This window comes from Bison bison, unplaced genomic scaffold, assembly GCF_000754665.1.
Source record: "Bison bison bison isolate TAMUID 2011002044 unplaced genomic scaffold, Bison_UMD1.0 scf7180017864365, whole genome shotgun sequence".
Lineage (NCBI taxonomy): Eukaryota > Metazoa > Chordata > Mammalia > Artiodactyla > Bovidae > Bison > Bison bison.
Window position 1 is genome coordinate 1,498,803 of NW_011494937.1, and position 18,306 is coordinate 1,517,108.

Genomic DNA, 18,306 nt, shown 5'->3' on the forward strand with positions numbered 1-18,306 from the left:
CATAGGGGCAGGGTTCCAGGTGCACCTGTCCAGGTAGCAAGACCCTGGCCCCGCACTTGCTGCCAAATTCTGGAAAGACTGGGATGGTTGAGGGTGTGGGGTGGGGAAAAGGGGAGGGTAGGCGTGAGGTAATGGGGAGGGAGGACTCTGACAATGGAGTAATCTCTGCAGCCAGTCAGGAGGGGCAGCCCCAGGTGGGAGGTGGTCCCAGAATGACAGGGGGTTGTGTATTAGGGCCTGAGTGAAGGATTCCCAAGAGAAGATGTCCCCATGGGATAAGTGGGTTGTGGAGGCTGGAGGCAGGGATTGGAGACAGAAAGGGGTGTCTTGGGCCTGGGATCTATATATATGGGAGAGTCTTCTAAAGGGGTGTAGGTCAGAAATGTTGGGTCTCTAGGTCCTGAGATCTGCTCTGTTCCCAAGTTGGGGCGGTCGTAAGAGTTGGAGAGAGGACTGAGGATTGAATGGGGTGCCCTAACTGGGGATGAGGATAAGGTGGGACAAGAGAGGTATGCGGTGTCCTAAGAGGACCACGGGTCAGGAGGAGAAAATGGGTCCCGAGTTGGATCTGGGGCACTCAGGTATTCCTGGGTCTTGTGGGCTGAAGAGCAGAGTTGTCCCAGGAAGGGATGGGGGTGGAAGGAGTGAAATGGGAGGATGAGGGGATGTCTTGGGTAGAATTAAGGATTTTGGAGATCTCTGGAGGTGTCTTCGATGGGGACAGGTCCGGAGGCTGGGGTCTGGGCAGGGAGAGGAAAAGATACGCCTAGGAAGAGGCTAGGAGTGGGTTCCTCCCCCCCCCGCCTCTCGCTCACCTGCTCAAAGGCCCAGTTCTCGGCTACTCGCTTGGCGCTGAGGTCCAGCAGAGCTTCGGGCCGGCCCCGGCCGCGCACGGCCCCGGCCCCGGCGTTGCGCTCCTCCGGTCCTGCCGGGCAGCCCCGGCTCCGCTTGGCCGCGGGGGGGTCCATCCGGCCCGGCCGGAGCCGGGGCCGGGCGGGGCCTGTTGAGGGGGTTCTGCCCGAAGCCCGCTCCCCCTCGCCGGCTCCCACGACTCCTGCCCACCTTCCTGACCTTGGTCTGTGCTCTGTCGCCCCGGGACTCGCGCCGCACCCACCCCTGGGCCACCACGGTGATGCGGCCCCTTTAAGACGCTTCACAACAATGAAGCTGCCTCGGCCGCCGCTTTATCCTACACCGTTGTCCCGCCCCCGCCGCCCATCCCTATTGGCCCCCCCTTCGGCCTCCGAGGCCCTCCTCCGCCGTTGGCTGCACCACCAGATCCGTATCCAAGTCGACGCTGTTCATTCGTTACGTGCACTGCCCGTCTTTTCGGGACTACTCAATCAGGACGCTCAGCGAGCTGGGCTGTCAATCACGAAGAGCCGAAGACCAATCACAGTGGGAGGAGACCCCACAGCGCCGGCCTTAAGCGGAGTTTCGGGGCGGGTCTTGGGTTCATTCACAACATTCCTCCCCCGCCCCCCTCGGGCTGGACAGCGCTCCCAGGGCTGCTGGGGCTGTGCCCACACACAGCTTTGTTTACTGAGGGTCGCTTCCGGGCGCCGCGAGGGGACAATCAACACTGCTCGGCCCGGGAGCGAGACAGAGCGGCGGGATCCCCGGGCAACCTCTCAGCCCATCCTCCCTCTGGGCTGTGTGGCGTGAGAAACAGCCTCTCTGGGCTCCAGGTCAAGTTTTGATGCTTTGCGGAATGGAGGGATCACAGGTCGCTTGGTAGAGCTTATGGGGGCTGCGGGCACCCTCTCTAGAAATAGAGCCAAATTCAAATCCATCCTTGAGCCCCAAGATAAGTACCCCCAATCCATTCTATGCCTCATATATTGTTGTTGTCTTTTAGTTACTAAGTCGTGTCCGACTCTTTGTGACCCCATGGACTGTAGCCCGCCAGGCTCCTCTGTCCATGGGATTTCTCAGACAGGAATACTGGAGTGGGTTGTCATTTCCTTCTCCATATATTATGTTGAGTCATATGAAATTATTGATTTTCAATCATTTTTGATACACTAAATGACAGTCTCATAAAGTTCAATGTAATAGATGTTAAATCTGACCACTTCTGATTATTTTTTCTGATTCAACTTATCTGGGCCACATCTCTGACCTTGAAGCTGTCGGTGGTGCTCATTGCAGTTCCCCAGCCCAACCCACACCCCCGGCTTCCGCCCACCGTGGCCCCTGCCAGCTCCATGTCCTCAGAGAACCCTGCATTTCCCCTTTGCCACACTTCTCTCCGTCAGCATTACGTTTCTTTATCATTTCAGCAGTTGTTTACCTTCTGTCTCTCCCTGCTCCATGGCGAGCTCCAAGAGGCAGTAGTTTGTCCAGCTGATGCACTGCTTTAAGGCCAGCACCTGAACACCTCAGGACATACAGCAGTGGCTCAATCTATATATAACTTGTTGACTAAACCAACTCATGCCTGTTCCCATTCCACTGAAATGATGTACAGAGCAGGAAAAACTCAAGCTGGCTCTTAATTGGTCTAATTGCTGCCCCCTGCCCCTCCTCATATGGAAACTCTGGCTTTTTCCTTCCAGGAATTTCCAGTTTCACAGCTGCACGTTCTGGCCAGTCCCCAACCCACCATTCAGCAAACTCTCTCTGACCTGCACTGTCCAATATGGTCACCACTGGCCACAAGTGGGCTTTTGAGTCCTTGAAATGGGGTCAGCCTGAATTAGGCTGTGCTGTGGACTTACCTGGTGGCTCAGACAGTAAAGAATCTGCCTACAATGCAGGAGACATAGTTTTGATTGTTGGGTCAAGAAGATCCCCTGGAGAAGAGAATGGCTACTCACTCCAGTATTCTTGCCTGGAGAATCCCATGGGCAGAGGAGCCTGGTGGGCTACAGTCCATGGGGCTACAAAGAGTTGAACATGACCGAGAGACTAAGCATGTCAATGTAAGCACACTGGATTTCAGAGACTTAGTAAGAAAAAAGGCAAAATAACTTAAGAACTTTTTAATATTGATTACATGTTGAAATGATGCTATCTTAGATAAGTTTGTGTTAAGTAAAATACATTATTAAAATTAACTCCACCGGTTTCATTGTGTATTCATTTTATTCTATGGGGTCTCAGGGCATGTCAAGTTATGTATGCAACTTGCATGGTCGTTTCTATGGGACAGGACTCCACTGTAATTTCTGTGGGTCTTGAGAAACCACAGCTGACCACGATGACAACAAAAGAAACAATAATAATAATACTGTACTGATTGTTTATGGTGTGCTGTAGCTGTTCAGACACATGATCAAGTTTAAGCTTTCTGACAGTGCTGCAAAATGGGGATGTTATCTCCATTGCTCAGATGGGGAAACTGAGGCTTAGAGGGGTGGTCTTTGCCTGCCTGGGAAGCCCTAGACTTAGTAAAGCGCATCTTTCTTGCAAGGATTTGAGGCAGAGACAGACGTACGGGGAAGGGGTAATGGGTGAGGAGAGAAGCAGGCAGAACTTCACCAAAACAAGTCTTTCAGCTGCTCCCCTGGCAAACAGGACCCACGGTCCGGCTGTTCCAAGCGGCTCCCTTCAGCATCTAGTATGTGGCTGGTCCTTCTGACGATGCTTCAGTGGGTGCCCCAAGATGCTGAACCAGAGAAGGCACTCCAAGCCCGTGGAACAGGATGTGTAGAGGAACAGAGAACGGGGCATCAAAAGGTGAGGAGGTTTATTTTATTCTCTTATTAATAAGAGATACTAATAGTGCCACCATCCCCATCTCCTGGATGAGAAAACTGAGGCACAGACAGGTCAGGTGACTTAATCAAGATCCACAGCAGGAAAGGGTAGGGCCAGCATTCAAGCCCTACCTTGACGAGTGGGCTGGTCTTATCACATTGGATGGGGATCAAATGCACCGTTTGAGACACACTAGCATTCCATTCTGATCCCTGATGAGGGGAATGAGGTCCAGAAAGGGTAAGAAAGTTGTCCAAGGCCACATAGCAACCCCAGAATGTGAGAAATCAGAAAGACACCTAGGAAATGTGTCACACCTCCGGGATGCCGTCTCCAAGCCTATTTCAAACCCAGCAACACTTTTAGAAAAGAAGATTGGGGGGTTGGGTTCCAGCCACGGGCAAGTCCTCTCAGGGTAGACAGTGAGTTTGGGCTTCAGGGAATGGAAGCACGTTTATCCTGCCCGCCCTGCTGTGAGCTCACTGTCTAGGCATCCACAACTCCAGACCCCAAACCCACATGTCCTTGAGACCCATGAGAAACGGGGCAACCCTGCAGTCTCACATGAGGGGGGCTGCGCCCCACAACTCTGGCCACCCCATTCTAACTTTCCAAGGGTCCCTCCCTCTGCCAGCACACCCCCACATGGCCCCCACCTACCCACCCACCCAGGCACTCCGAGGCTCCTGAAGACTCAGGCAGGAAACCAGCCAGGGCAGTTTCGCTTCCTGGTCTGGACACAGCCCCTCTGGCCTGCCCAGCTGGCAAGATCTGCTTCTTACATTTCTTTTCTTCCCTTTTGGAACACAAACTCATGGGCAGAGAGTCAGGGCCCTGCCAGGAAAAATGGGCATTCCAGGCAGAGGGGGAAGGTGGAGGCAAGAGAGGAAAAGGCTCCTGCAGGAATAATTGTCTGAAAAAGCTACATTTAATGACTGCGGGGAGGGGTAGGGGGTGGGCAGAGTGGCGAGGGTGGGGGAAGCAGGGAAAGAAGACAGGCCGAGTGGCTGGAACTGGGCTTCCCACCCCACCCAGGACACAAAGGCAGCTGTCACAGCCTTAAGGTTCAGCGAATTCTCCACACTCAGGACGAGGTGTTAGGGTCTCCATTTAACAGATGCGGAAACTGAGGCTCAGAGAGGGACTGAAAAGAACAGGAGGTATGGGGATTTGCCCAAGTTTGGGGCTCTCGGCTGCGACACTAAAAGGGGATTTGCGGGCAGGACCCACGTGCTAGGAAGGAGAGGAGTCACTCGGGGCAGTGACAGGGTGGAGGGTAGGGGAAGACAAAACAGATGGGTTGACAGTCCAGATTCCATATCTGTCACACCTGAATGCTCTTCCTCACCCCTGGGGTCCCCCTCAAAGGGGCTGGCATCAGAGGGACAAAGGGAGCCAGTTTACAAGAGTCCTCGGCCTGCCCTGCGTCATGGGCTTGGCCCAGGGTCGGAGGCGCCCCCTTGTGGCTGAGGGACGCGCCAGATGGCACCCAGAGCCCAGAGAGTCCCAGCCCTCGCCCTTTTGAGATTCCACATAGAAAGTTTAAAAGATAATTTTCAAAAGCGGGTGTAATCATGGCTCTCACTGACAAATAAAGGACACGTATTAAGATTTCTTTTTCTATTGAACTCCTATGGGAACCAGGCAGATGTTCCACGAGGTTCAAAAGAGTCCAGAAAAACAGGCACTCTTAAGGACAGATCAGACTATTCAGACTATTCGAGTAAATAAATGTGCGAATGGAGGCCAATTGGTTTTTCCACAGGGGAGGAGGCTTGTCAATGCGACCTCGGCTGGATGAGCCGGAAGGAGCAGGTAACAGTGGTTTTGAATTGCTATCAGTTGCTGACAATTCACGGAGCTGTGAAGTTCGAAGAGGCTGTTATGAATCAGCTAACCCGGAAGGCAAGCACGTGTTGTATGGAGACGGTGCTTTGAATGGTCAGAAAGATTCACTGAGACGCAAAATGTTCCTTCCTTCCTTCATTCAACAAACACTTGTTCGTGGAGCAATTGCTGTCCATTGTTCCACGTGCTCAAGACATAACAAAGATGCAGAACAGAAAACGGAGGAGAGTGGCACAGGGACCACCTCCTGGGGCGGGGGACAGAGGAGGCTCTCTGCGGGGACACCTGGGAGCGGAGGAGCAATAGGGGCTGAAAAAGGCCAGGAGGCAGCTCAGGGAGGAGGGTGGGGTCTGGAGGGGGTGGCCTGGGACTTCCTGTTTCCTGTTCTCCCCACTAAAATGTCAGCTCTCAGTTCTCCCTTAGCGCAGAGGTTGGTATGCAGTAGGCGCACAATGAATGCCCATCATGGACTTCGCTGGCAGTCCACTGGTTAAGAATCCACTTGCCAATGCAGGAGACACAGATTTGATCCCAGATCAGGGAAGATCCCACAAGCTCAGAGCAACGGAGCCAGTGTGCCGCAACTACTGAGCCCGTTTGCCCTAGAGCCTGTGAAGTCACCGCAATGAGAAGCCCGCACACTGTAATAAACAGTAGGCCCCTGCTTGCTGCAACTAGAGAAAGCCTGAGCACAGTAACAAAGACTCAACACAGCCATAAATGAATAATTTGAGGAAAAATCCCCATTGAGGAAAAATCCAATGGGATTTCAAAGCAATCCCATTTCAAGGGCACAAGTCACTTGCTACCCGCTTAGGGTAGAAAACTGCTGTGAGGTGGGCAGATGGCAGGAGGTCCAGGCCCCTAGGTGGGGTTCAAAGAAGGGTGTGCCCTGGGGGTGTCACAGAGCCCAGCAGCGGTCCTGCCCTCTAGTTAAGGGTCTGTGAGCCATTCACCAGCTCCATCCTCCCCAACAGAAATCCTGAGCCCTGGACTCCAGGTAACTCCCAACTGTGAAGTCTCTATCAAATTAGGGCTCTGCTGCCACAACTCGTTTTTTTGAGATGTAAATTAGGATTTTTTGGGGGGAGGGGGTGTGAAATTTCCCTTCCTGCCTTTTTTTTCCAGTGGTTAAAACCCACAAGGAACATTTATCATTTAGAAGGGTATAATTCAGTGGCATTTAGCACCTCCACAATGTTTGCAACCTCTATCAAGCTGCAAAATCTTATCACTGCCTTCCAAAGCTGAAGCCATACCCATTAGCTGACACTCCCCATTTCCTGGCACCCCATAGTGCACCCCAGTCTCTGTGGATTTGCCTCTTCTGGACATTTCACATATATGGAATCACGTATTACGTGGCCTTTTGTGTCTGTCTGCTTTCAGAATGTTTTTGAGGTTCACCCATGGTGTAGCCTTTATCGTTCTGTCTTATGGTGACTGATAGCTTAGTCACTTAGTCCTGTCCGGCTCTGCAACCCCATGGACTGTAGCCCAGCAGGCTCCTCTGTCCACGGGGACTCTCCAGGCAAGAATACTGGACAGAGTTGCCATTTCCTCCTCCAGGGGATCTTCCTGACCCCAGGGATCAAACCCCAGTCTCCTGCATTATAGGCGGATTCTTTACCAATGAGCCACCAGAGGCCATTGTTTTATATGGCCAAATAATAAATACTCCATTGTGTGGATAATCTACATTTTGTTTATCCAGTTATCTGCTGGGCATTTGGTTGCTGCCACCTTTGGGTGACTGTGACCAGTGCTGCTGTGAATGTAGTGTGTGAGATGCTGTCTGAGTTCAGTCCCTTAAGGTGTGTGCCTGGGAGAAGGGCCGGGTCACGTGGTGGCAACTCCGGGCTAAACTTAGTGAGGAGCCACCGGACTGTTTTCCACAGTGGTTGTTCCCTGCTTTTTGTTACTTGGCTGAGCCATGTGACATCGTCCAGACCAGGGACTGCCCGTGCCCCCTGCACTGGGAGTGTGGAGTTTTAACCACTGGATTGGCAGGGAAGTCCCTGTTCCCTCTTTTTAGAAAAATGTTGGGTGTTCAAAAAATGTTGACCACTACTATGTGGGACAAAGGAAACCCATGTGGGGTGGGTGAGACTGGCTGGGAAAGGCTGGGCCACCAGGGAATTAGTCACTCGCCTGGGACGATCAGCCACCACATGCCCACCTCCCTCCAAAGACAGCAGCTTAGCATCCCCCAGACTATAGCCTGCCCTGGTCCCTGCTCCCCAGGTCCTTGATCAAACCTGCACCCCAGTGTCTCGTGCATTGCAGGCGGATTCTTTACCCACCGAGCCACTGGGCAAGCCACTAGGATATGACAACACCACTCTTTAAGTAGGATTTTCTACCAGTTTCATCAGAATTGGCCACATTAATCTCAAAACCATAAGTGGTTGGTCTTCAAGACGGCAGATTTAGAGGAGGGGAGCCCAGGATGGAACAGGTCAGAAACGTGGGTCTGTGAAGGGAGGCAGTGGTTTGGCAGCTGAGAGAGTGCACTGCGATTCTGCCAGTGGCGGGTTCAAGTCCTTGCTCGGGACCATGAATGACGTGTCCTGACCTGGGCATCGTGAGGATTGAGATGAGACGTGTGGGAAGCACCTGAACCGAGTCTGGGCCACAGGCACGGCTACATACTCACTGTTATGACTTTTTATAACGATAAAGATGGCACAGAGAAGTTCAAAAATGCTTCTGGTTTAATCAGCACTTTGACTCTACAAGGTGGTATCAGCGTCTGCCCCGAGAATGGGAAAGTGGCTCCCTAGGCTGTCTGGCCTGTCCCTGGCAGACAGGAAGATACAGGGATATTTGTGGAGGGCAAGCAGGTGAGTCACCCAAGGTAGGAAGAAAGAAAAGACTCTCCCCCAGCCCCCAGGCTGGAGGTGCGGAAGCTTGTCCACCCTTCCCTGGACATGTGGCTCGTGTGTAAACTGGGGCTGGCCGGGCGGTCCAGGCACCTGGCCCGAGGCCCCAGCACAGCCTCCTCACAGGAGCATGTGACCATGGGAGGAATGACAAAGTCAGGTGTCTTGCTCCAAGTTATCCAGACAGGATGTGGGAGGGGGTAGTGGGGACACAGGAAGTCGGTGAAAAGATCCCCCTGGCCTTGGCCTGTGCGGAGACCTCGGCACCTGCAAAGCCAGTCCGTCAGTGTGCTTCTGACCTGCTACTCACTGGCTCATGGGCCAGGGCCCAGTCAAGTTCGAGGTGCAATTCAAGTCTTTGGAGAGCACAGTTCCTCTTTCCCATGGGGTTACCTGCACAGGTCTGAGCACAGAGGAGGGGGCTGCAGTGGTGATCACTGCTGGGGCGCATCCTTAGGCAGGCATCTTGGTGGAGGAGGAGGCCTCCTTCTTCTTGGTGCTGGCCTTCAAAAGCGCCAGCTTTTTGGGCAGGCTGGTGCTGGCTTTCATCACCACATCATGCTCAATCTTCTTCCGGATCCCAACCTCCAGGTTCTGGGGGGAGCAAGTATGGAGCAATCAGACTGGGACCTGAGGTGGGAGGGAGGGCCTGGCCTGCTGCCTTTTGTTCTGTGAGCTCACCAGGGGCTAGATCAGCAACCCTCTCGCTGAAAAAGCACCTTAGAGTCTGGTGGCTGGCGCTCCCACCCTCTGAGAACACTGTACACACACAGAACATCCCTTCTCATCTCTGGACCTCAGCTTCTAAACTTCTGCTCATTCCCATTTTATGGATGGAGAAACAGAGGCACCTGCAGGGAGGAGGCACTTGGCCAGGGCTCCCAAACTATCTGAGCGATGGGAAACTGGAACCCAGCCCGCCCAGACTCTCTGGCTTAAAACTCCAGCCCCTTCTTGTCCCATCATCTCTGCTTGGCAAATGGTGAACTGGGGCTCTGAGAGATATGAGGTGGAACAAATAAAGGCATAGCAATCAGAGCCTAAGTGTTTGGGTCCAAAACTGACAGTTTAATCCTATGACCTAAACTGCTTCCTTGCTCTATGAGTTCCAATGACCATGGTACCATGGGTGTCACCACACACCTGGGCGCAGGGGACACAACAGCAAAGACACAGAAAACCTTCTGCCTTCACGGAGCTGACATTCAGAGAGAGAGAGAGAGACCGCGCACGCACGTGTGTGTGTGTGTGTGTGTGTGTGTAACCTTCAATGACACTCTGGTAAACTGTTGAATGATGGCGGATAATAAGTGCTGTTGTGGAGAAAAGAGAAAGGATAATGAGCGAGAGGTGTGGTGGTGAGGTTACTATCAGGGATGGCTGCTCAGAAGCAACGCTGGCTGCCAGCCTTGACCTGGAGGAAGGAAGCAGTGTGGACTTCTGGGAAAGAATCCAGGTGGAGGAAACAAGTAGTGCCAACATTCCCAGGTGGGTCAAGGGGCAGTTAAGGGGCCAGTTAGGCTAGAGGGAGTGAGCCAGGAGGAAAGAGAGGGAGCGGGTGAGGGCAGGGCAAAGACAGGGCTAAAAAGTGCCAGGCCCCATGGGGAGAACTTAGGCTCTTCCTGAGCAAGGTGGAGTCATGCAGGGTTCTGAGCAGAGCTGCCCTGGTTCAGGAGCTCTCAGATGCTCAACGGCGCCCTGTGGCTATTACTGGAGGGGCAGGGGAAGGAGATCTGGGAAGATGTGACTGCTCTAGTTCAGGTGTTTTTAGATGATGGGATGGGGCCAGGTGGGAGGGGGATCAAGGAGGTGAAAAGTGAGTGCATTCTAGATTAATCCTGAAGGCAGGGACTTCCCTGGTGGTCCAGTGGCTAAGACTCTGCTCTCCCAATGCCGGGGGCTCAGGTTTGATCCCTGGTCAGGGAATTTAGATCCCACATGCCACAACTAACAGTCCATCTGCCACAACTGAGACCCAGCACAGCCCAATAAATATTAAAAAAAAAAAAAAAATCCTGAAGGCAAAAAGGATGAGATCCAACCTGGATGAGAGAGAAAGGGGGAATCCTGAATATCTGGAAGGAGAGACTGGTAGGATCATGGTAGGCTGATGGAGCAGAGTTGGAGAGCCTGGTTTTGGATATACTGAGCTTGAGCTGCCCAAGAGACACTTCCCTCCTCCAGCTGCCAGGTGGAGGTAAGCACGGTACCCAAGGCTAAGAAAACTGAGGCTCTCACATCCTGGAGTTAAGACTGTGCTTCCACTGCAGAGGGCAAGGGTTCAATCCCTTGTTTGGGGCACCTAGATCCTGCAAGCTGCAGCATGCAAGCTGCATGCTGTAGCCAAAACAAAAAGACAAAAAACTGAGGCTCTGAACAATATGCTCAAGATTGTAGGGCGAAGGACTGAACAATCGATGCTTTTGAACTGTGGTGTTGGAAAAGACTCTTGAGAGTCCCTTGGACTGCAAAGAGATCAAACCTGTCAATCCTAAAGGAAATCAACCCTGAATATTCATTGGAAGGACTGACACTGAAGTTGAAGCTCCAATACTTTGGCCTCCTGATTCGAGGAACTGACTCACTGGAAAAGACCTGGATGCTGGGAAAGACTGAAGGCAGGAGAAGGAGCGACAGGTGAAGAGATGGTTGGATGGCATCACTGACTCAATGGACATGAGTTTGAGCAACTCTGGGAGATAGTGAAAGACAGGAAAGCCTGGCGTGCTGCAGTCCACAGGGTCACAGAGAGTCTGACATGACTTAGCGACTGAACAACAACAAAGGGCGAGTTACTGTGCAGAGTGCAATTCAAATTCAGATCTGACTCCACCAGATCTCTCTGAAACCTCTCTGCAATCTTAATAAGTCTTTCCGCAACTTCTTTATAAATTTAACCCTGTTCCCCTACAAGCACTCCTATGGCCCTGAATCCTGACAATTCTAGGACAGAAGTGCTATCATTAGGACCATTTCAGTTAAGACCTAGCTGTCAACAGGACTGCGTTTTGCATCCAGTACATCCTTCTTGCAAGGCTGGGGTTTTTAACTCCTTTCCCAGGCTGCCTATTTTTTTGATGTCTATTAACGAGGACAACAGAATGGGAAAGACTAGAGATCTCTTCAAGAAAATTAGAGATACCAAGGGAACATTTCATGCAAAGATGGGCTCAATAAAGGACAGAAATGGTATGGACCTAACAGAAGCAGAAGATATTAAAAAGAGGTGGCAAGAATACACAGAAGAACTGTACAAAAAAGAGCTTCACGACCCAGATAATCACGATGGTGTGATCACCCACCTAGAGCCAGACATCCTGGAATGTGAAGTCAAGTGGGGCTTAGAAAGCATCACTACAAACAAAGCTAGTGGAGGTGATGGAATTCCAGTTGAGCTATTTCAAATCCTGAAAGATATGCTGTGAAAGTGCTGCACTCAATATGCCAGCAAATTTGGAAAACTCAGCAGTGGCCACAGGACTGGAAAAGGTCAGTTTTCATTGCAATTCTAAAGAAAGGCAATGCCAAAGAATGCTCAAACTACCACACAATTGCACTCATCTCACATGCTAGAAAAGTAATGCTCAAAATTCTCCAAGCCAGGCTTCAGCAGTACGTGAACTGTGAACTTCCAGATGTTCAAGCTGGTTTTAGAAAAGGCAGAGGAACCAGAGATCAAATTGCCAACATCCGCTGGATCATCGAAAAAGCAAGAGTTCCAGAAAAACATCTACTTCTGCTTTATTGACTATGCCAAAGCCTTTGACTGTGTGGATCACAATAAACTGTGGAAAATTCTTCAAGAGATGGGAACACCAGATCACCTGACCTGCCTCTTGAGAAATCTATATGCAGGTCAGGAAGCAACAGTTAGAACTGGACATGGAACAACAGATTGGTTCCAAATAGGGAAAGGAGTACATCAAGGCTGTATATTGTCACCCTGCTTATTTAACTTATATGCGAATACATCATGAGAAACGCTGGGCTGGAAGAAGCACAAGCTGGAATCAAGACTGCTGGGAGAAATACCAATAACCTGATATGCAGATGACACCACCCTATGGCAGAAAGTGAAGAGGAACTAAAAAGCCTCTTGATGAAAGTGAAAGGGGAGAGTGAAAAAGTTGGCTTAAAGCTCAACATACAGAAAACAAAGATCATGGCATCTGGTCCCATCACTTCATGGGAAATAGATGGGGAAACAGTGGAAACAGTGTCAGACTTTATTTTTGGGGGCTCCAAAATCACTGCAGATGGTGACTGCAGCCATGAAATTAAAAGACGCTTACTCCTTGGAAGTTATGACAACCTAGATAGCATATTGAAAAGCAGAGATATTACTTTGCCAACAAAGGTCCGTCTAGTCAAGGCTATGGTTTTTCCAGCGGTCATGTATGGATGTAAGAGTTGGACTGTGAAGAAAGCTGAGTGCCGAAGAATTGATGCTTTTGAATTGTGGTGTTGGAGAAGACTCTTGAGAGTGCCTTGAACTGCAAGGAGATCCAACCAGTCCATCCTAAAGGAGATCAGTCCTGAGTGTTCATTGGAAGGACTGATGTTGAAGCTGAAACTGCAATACTCTGGGCACCTCATGCGAAGAGCTGACTCATTGGAAAAGACCCTGATGCTGGGAGGGATTGGGGGCAGGAGAAGGGGACGACAGAGGGTGAGATGGTTGGATGGCATCACCGACTCGATGGACATGAGTTTGAGTGAACTCCGGGAGTTGGTGATAGACAGGGAGGCCTGGCGTGCTGCGATTCATGGGGTCGCAGAGTCGGACACGACTGAGCGACTGAATTGAACTGAACTGACTGATTAACGAGGACAATTTCGCGAAAGCAGCTAACAATGTGAACACTTTCCTGCGCGCCAATCCCTGCTTTAGGAGACCCGTGGGTTGCTAGATAATGTTTCCGTACCCACCGCACAAAGGAGGAAGCTGAGGCTCACAGCACTGGGACTTCTCCATCCCCGACCTGCTGCACGCCCACACTCACCTTCTTGAGCTGCTGCTGCTGCACGATGCGTGCCTTCTTGGGTGCGATAACGCGACCTGGGGAGAAACGTGCTCTCGTGAGGCTGGAGAACATTGGGCCCACCTCACCCTCGAGCCCCCGGCCCGCTTCTCACCGCCCTTCCTCGGGCCCCGGTTCCGAGCCGAGGCCGCCGCCGCCGCCGCCGCCTTGCTCTTCGCTGGCTTCTGCGCCTGGAACTTGCGCTGCCCCTGCGCCATTGTCAGCCACGCATCGGAAGAGGGGAAAGTCGCAGAAGGAAGGCGCAGGGCACGATGGGATACAGTGGGGCTGAAGGGCGCAATGACTCACGGGATACAACGTGGCAAAGTTAAAGGGACGAGCTACTCACAATGGTAGTTGATCATAGCCAGCGTTTGGCAAAAATTTCGAAGTAAGGGTTATAATGATAGCCTAACATTTATTGGTCACTTGTTTTGTAAAACTTACATTGTCTTATGCTTTTTGTTAGTAAAATTCAGTTTACCTCAAAAAAAAAAAAAAAAATAATGGTGCCCCACACTTCAGTGGGCTTCCCTGATGGCTCAGAGGATAAAGAATCCACCTGCAATGTGGGAGACCTGGGTTCGATCCCTGAGTTGGGAAGATCCCCTGGAGAAGGGAATGGCAACCCACTCCAGTATTCTTGTCTGGAGAATCCCATGGACAGAGGAGCCTGGTGGGCTAGTCCATGGGATGGCAAAGAGTCAGACACGACTGAGTGACTAAGCACACCAAACTTCAGTAACCAAGATAAAAATATTTTCAACATTCAAAAATAATATTTTAATATTAAAAAAATCAAATTGCCCACTACAGCCTGTGGACTGGCTGTCTGATTAAATGTTACTGGTATGAGCGCTGGTTATCAAAACTTAGGGAAAGTCAGGATAGGCAAGGTCAGGGTTTCATTCTATTGAATATCTTGATATTTTGTTCATCGTGGAGGTCTTTTTTTTTTTGCATTACTTTTTCTTTCTTTTCTGTTCTTTTTTTGGGGGAGGGGGCACACTATGAGGCACATGGGATTTTAGTTCCCTGACCAGGGACAGAACCTGTGTCCTCTGTATTGGAAGGGCAGAATCCTAACCACTGAGCCACGAGTGGGAAGTCCCATTTTTTTTTTTTTTGTTTGTGCCACTGGGATGCCGGATCTTAGTTCCCCAGCTATGCCTGCTGCAGCAGAAGTGCAGAGTTCTAACCACTGGACCACCAGGAAATTCCCTGCATTAATTTTGATTTTTCAAAAAAAAAACATGCAGGAAGCTGTTATTTATCTTGATTGAAAGTGAAAGTCACTCAGTTGTGTCTGACTCTTTGTGACCCCATGAACTATACAGTCCATGGAATTCTCTAGGCCAGAATACAGGAATGGGTAGCCTTTCCCTTCTCCTGGGTATCTTCCCAACCCAGGGATTGAACCCAGGTCTCCTGCATTTCGGGCAGATTCTTTACCAGCTGAGCCACAAGGGAAGCCCAAGAAAACTGGAGTGGGTAGCCTATCCCTTCTCCACGGGATCTCCTGACCCAAGAATCGAACTGGGGTCTCCTGCATTGCAGGTGGATTCTTTACCAACTGAGCTATCAGGGAAGCCCATTTATCTTGATTACTGAGCTTCTTATGACATCCTTTAAAATTCTGCACCTGAGGTGTCACCTTCATTTCAGCCCTGAGAGCAATTTAAGAGGGAGGTACCAGTATTATCTGCATTTTATAAATGAGGAAAAGAAAGTATGGAAGTATGGGAGAGATGAAGTGATGTGGCCAAGATCACACTGCAGAAAAAGAGGTGGAGCTGGGGTATGAACTCAGGCAGCTGGGCTCCAGACGCTGGCCTCTCAAGCCACACACAGGCTCTTCCTGTATTCTGCCTGATGTCCCTGCTCTGGGAAGTACTGTGGTTATGGGAAGAAGGTCAGCGGTTGTGCAGAACATTCAATAAGTTTATTATAAAAATAATGGGGATATGGAGGGCATATGGAAGCTATGGAGAGCTAGGTTGGTTACTTCTGGGGTCCATCTAGGGTGTTCCACTCAGGAGATGGTGGCACTAAGGGCTGCCTGGAGCTCCTCGGGGGCAAAGACACCCAGCTCTGTGATGATGCCGCCAGTGATGAGGTCGTGGGGGGTGACATCAAAGGCAGGATTCCAAACCCCAATTCCTGCAGGGAGGAGAAGCAAGAAGGCAGGTATTTGGTCAGTGGATGTACTTAAGCTATTGTCACACGTCTCCCTCATGGTGGTTCTTGGGGTTGCGGAATCCTTGAGAATCTGGGGATCCTGACCCCCAAAATACATTTGCATGGGTTTTGACACCCAGTAACAAGTTTAGACACCCTGACATTCCCGGATTGTTGCTAAGAAGGCTTCAAAGACTTATACACGTCTACCCAACTTGTGCCTGCTCCAAGAATCTCTTCAGACATGTCCGACTCTGTGCGACCCCACAGACGGCAGCCCACCAGGCTCCTCTGTCCCTGGGATTCTCCAGGCAAGAATACTGGAGTGGGTTGCCATTTCCTTCTCCAATGCATGAAAGTAAAAAGTGAAAGTGAAGTTGCTCAGTCGTGCCCGACTCTTAGCGACCCCATGGACTGCAGCCTACCAGGCTCCTCCATCCATGGGATTTTCCAGGCAAGAGTACTGGAGTGGGGTGCCATTGCCTTCTCCAAAAAATCTCTTTAGGAACCTCCAAGAGTTTACCCCGGAGCCTTTGCATGGACTGTGCCCTCTGCCTGGATGCTTTCCCTCAGATATGCATATGATTTAATGTTTCATTTCCTTTCAGGTCTTTGCTCAAATGTCACCTTCTCAGTGAGAACTTTGCTAATCATCCTGTAACCCACTCCCTGTAGAGACACTTCCTGTATCCTTCTGTGCCTCGTTCATTTATCCCCTTCTGAAAACACATTGGAATTTTACTCTTTGTTTCGTCTGTCGTTTGTCCCCCCACTGGACTGTCAGCCCCACGAGAGTAGGGACTTGTCTTTTTTTTTCCTCCGTTGTGCCAAGAGGCATGAGGGATCTCAGTTCCCAGACCGGGGATCAAACCCAAGCCCTCTGCTACGGAAGCATCGTGTCTTAGCCACTGGACTGCCAGGGAAGTCCCACTTTTAACTTTTTTCACTCCTGTATCCCTGGCCCCTAGCATGGCAGCTGGCATTGATGAGGTACTTAAAAATTTATCTGGTGAATGAATAACAACCTCTTACACAAGAGGCTGCAAACTGGTTTCTCTGGCTCAGTTATTTTTTTAAGACCACTGAATTAGCAGTCAGCTTTCAAAAAATCCCCTGGAGAAGGGACTGGCTACCCACTCCAGTATTCTTGCCTGGAAAATCATGGCCAGAGGAGCCTGGTGGGCTACAGTTCATGACGTCGAAGAGTTGGATATGACTGAGCAACTAACACTTTCAGTTTTCAAAATGTGGGAGATTTTATCCCTATAACAAATGTTAAGGCTTCTCTTGGAAAAATCAGACCGATTACCCTGGGGCCTACATTCCTGTGACAGCACAGACTGGGGTCGCTGGATTGCACCTAGTCTGTGTTACCCAGCTTTCCTGGAGGGAAAAGCAGGCTGGGTTGTCAGTTCCGCTTTCCATGGTCTTGTGGATTTTGACCAGTGCTAAATAATTAAGCCCCTAGGAAGGCAGGGACATCAAAAAGCACTGAGAAAAATTTTTTCAGAATTAATGTATCTATTTTTATTTACTTTTCATAGTCTTTTCCATTATGGTTTATCACGGGGTGTTGAATATAGTTGTTGTTAACCCATTGTATATATAATAGTTTGCTAATGTGTCCTATTTTTAGAAAGCTATAAGGAATCGCAGCAGAAAACAATAGAATATTAGGACTTCCCTCCGCTTAGCTGTACAGTATTGTTTTACACTCATTCCATATTTGGAGTAAGGGACGCTGGCCTCCTTGTATTTTCAGTGCTTAGGAGTTTTAACTGGTCTTTTTTAAATTCTTTTTCCGTTTAGGTTTTTACATAATATTGAGCAGCGTTCCCTGTGCTATACGGTAGGTCCTTGTTGGTTATCCATTTTAAATATAGCAGTGTACATAAATCTTTGAACTGAAACGTGAGTGAAATCGAATAACTTGACACCCATCCATCATGTGTTCTATGATGTCTGACTCTTTGCGGCCCCATGGACTGTAGTCCACCCGGCTCCTCTGTCCGTAGAATTTTCTAGGCAAGAAGACAGAAGTGGGTTGCCATCTCCTCCAGGGGATCTTCCCGACCTAGGGAATGGAACTCACGTCTCCTGCATTGCAGGTGGGTTCTTTACCTCTAAGCCATTGGGAATGGATATAGATATAAAAATAAATAAATATATCACTGTGTACACGGCAATCCCAAACTCCCTAACTATCCCTAACTGGTCCTTTTTTTAATAAAAGTTTTCAATCGTAACCTGTTTCTATTTAATGAGCACTAACTAGGGGCCAGGCACTGTTCTCGATGTCACCTGGGTTAACTTGTTGAACATCCTGGGTGTATGAGGTAGGTGATAACAATACCTCATAGGACCCTTATGGATGAATTTTAGGCACCTGGCTACAGTCAGGAAGTGTGGGGAGGCTGAGAAATATCTGTCTCTTCAAAAGCACTTGACCAGGTGGTATTCTTACTTCTTATCCAAGTGAGAAAACAGAGGTGGATAAGAAGACAATTCGCTCCAAGTCTCCTGACTTATTCCTCTACCTTCTGACCATGGAAGGGGGCTTCCCAGGTGGCACAGTGGTAAAGATCCCCTGGAGAAGGGAATGGCTACCCACTCCAGTCTTCTTGCCTGGAGAATCCCACAGAGGAGCCTGGCAGGCTACAGTCCACGGGGTTGCA

The 18,306-nt window shown here is 50.2% G+C and overlaps 3 protein-coding genes across 3 annotated transcripts in view; all 3 read right to left on the minus strand.

The window, feature by feature from the left end:
- The window catches only part of ZSWIM4 (zinc finger, SWIM-type containing 4), a 24,371-nt gene extending 22,444 nt beyond the window's left edge, over positions 1-1,927 (minus strand). The window contains exon 1 of the mRNA XM_010855523.1: positions 816-1,927. Coding sequence (XP_010853825.1) covers positions 816-968 — 153 coding nt within the window. The 5' untranslated portion in view covers positions 969-1,927. The remainder of the gene's footprint in view (positions 1-815) is intronic.
- Positions 1,928-8,246: 6,319 nt separating this feature from the next.
- LOC104999830 (chromosome unknown open reading frame, human C19orf53) lies at positions 8,247-13,721 on the minus strand. The gene is made up of 3 exons (XM_010855443.1): positions 13,569-13,721; positions 13,436-13,491; positions 8,247-9,026 (listed from the first exon to the last, which is right to left on the minus strand). Exons 1-3 carry the CDS (start codon positions 13,669-13,671, stop codon positions 8,886-8,888), a joined length of 300 nt encoding a protein of 99 aa, XP_010853745.1. The 5' UTR covers positions 13,672-13,721; the 3' UTR covers positions 8,247-8,885.
- Positions 13,722-15,376: 1,655 nt separating this feature from the next.
- The window catches only part of MRI1 (methylthioribose-1-phosphate isomerase 1), a 6,560-nt gene continuing 3,630 nt past the window's right edge, over positions 15,377-18,306 (minus strand). Inside the window, exon 6 of the mRNA XM_010855444.1 lies at positions 15,377-15,613. Within this exon, the coding sequence (XP_010853746.1) occupies positions 15,486-15,613 (128 nt within the window). The 3' untranslated portion in view covers positions 15,377-15,485. The remainder of the gene's footprint in view (positions 15,614-18,306) is intronic.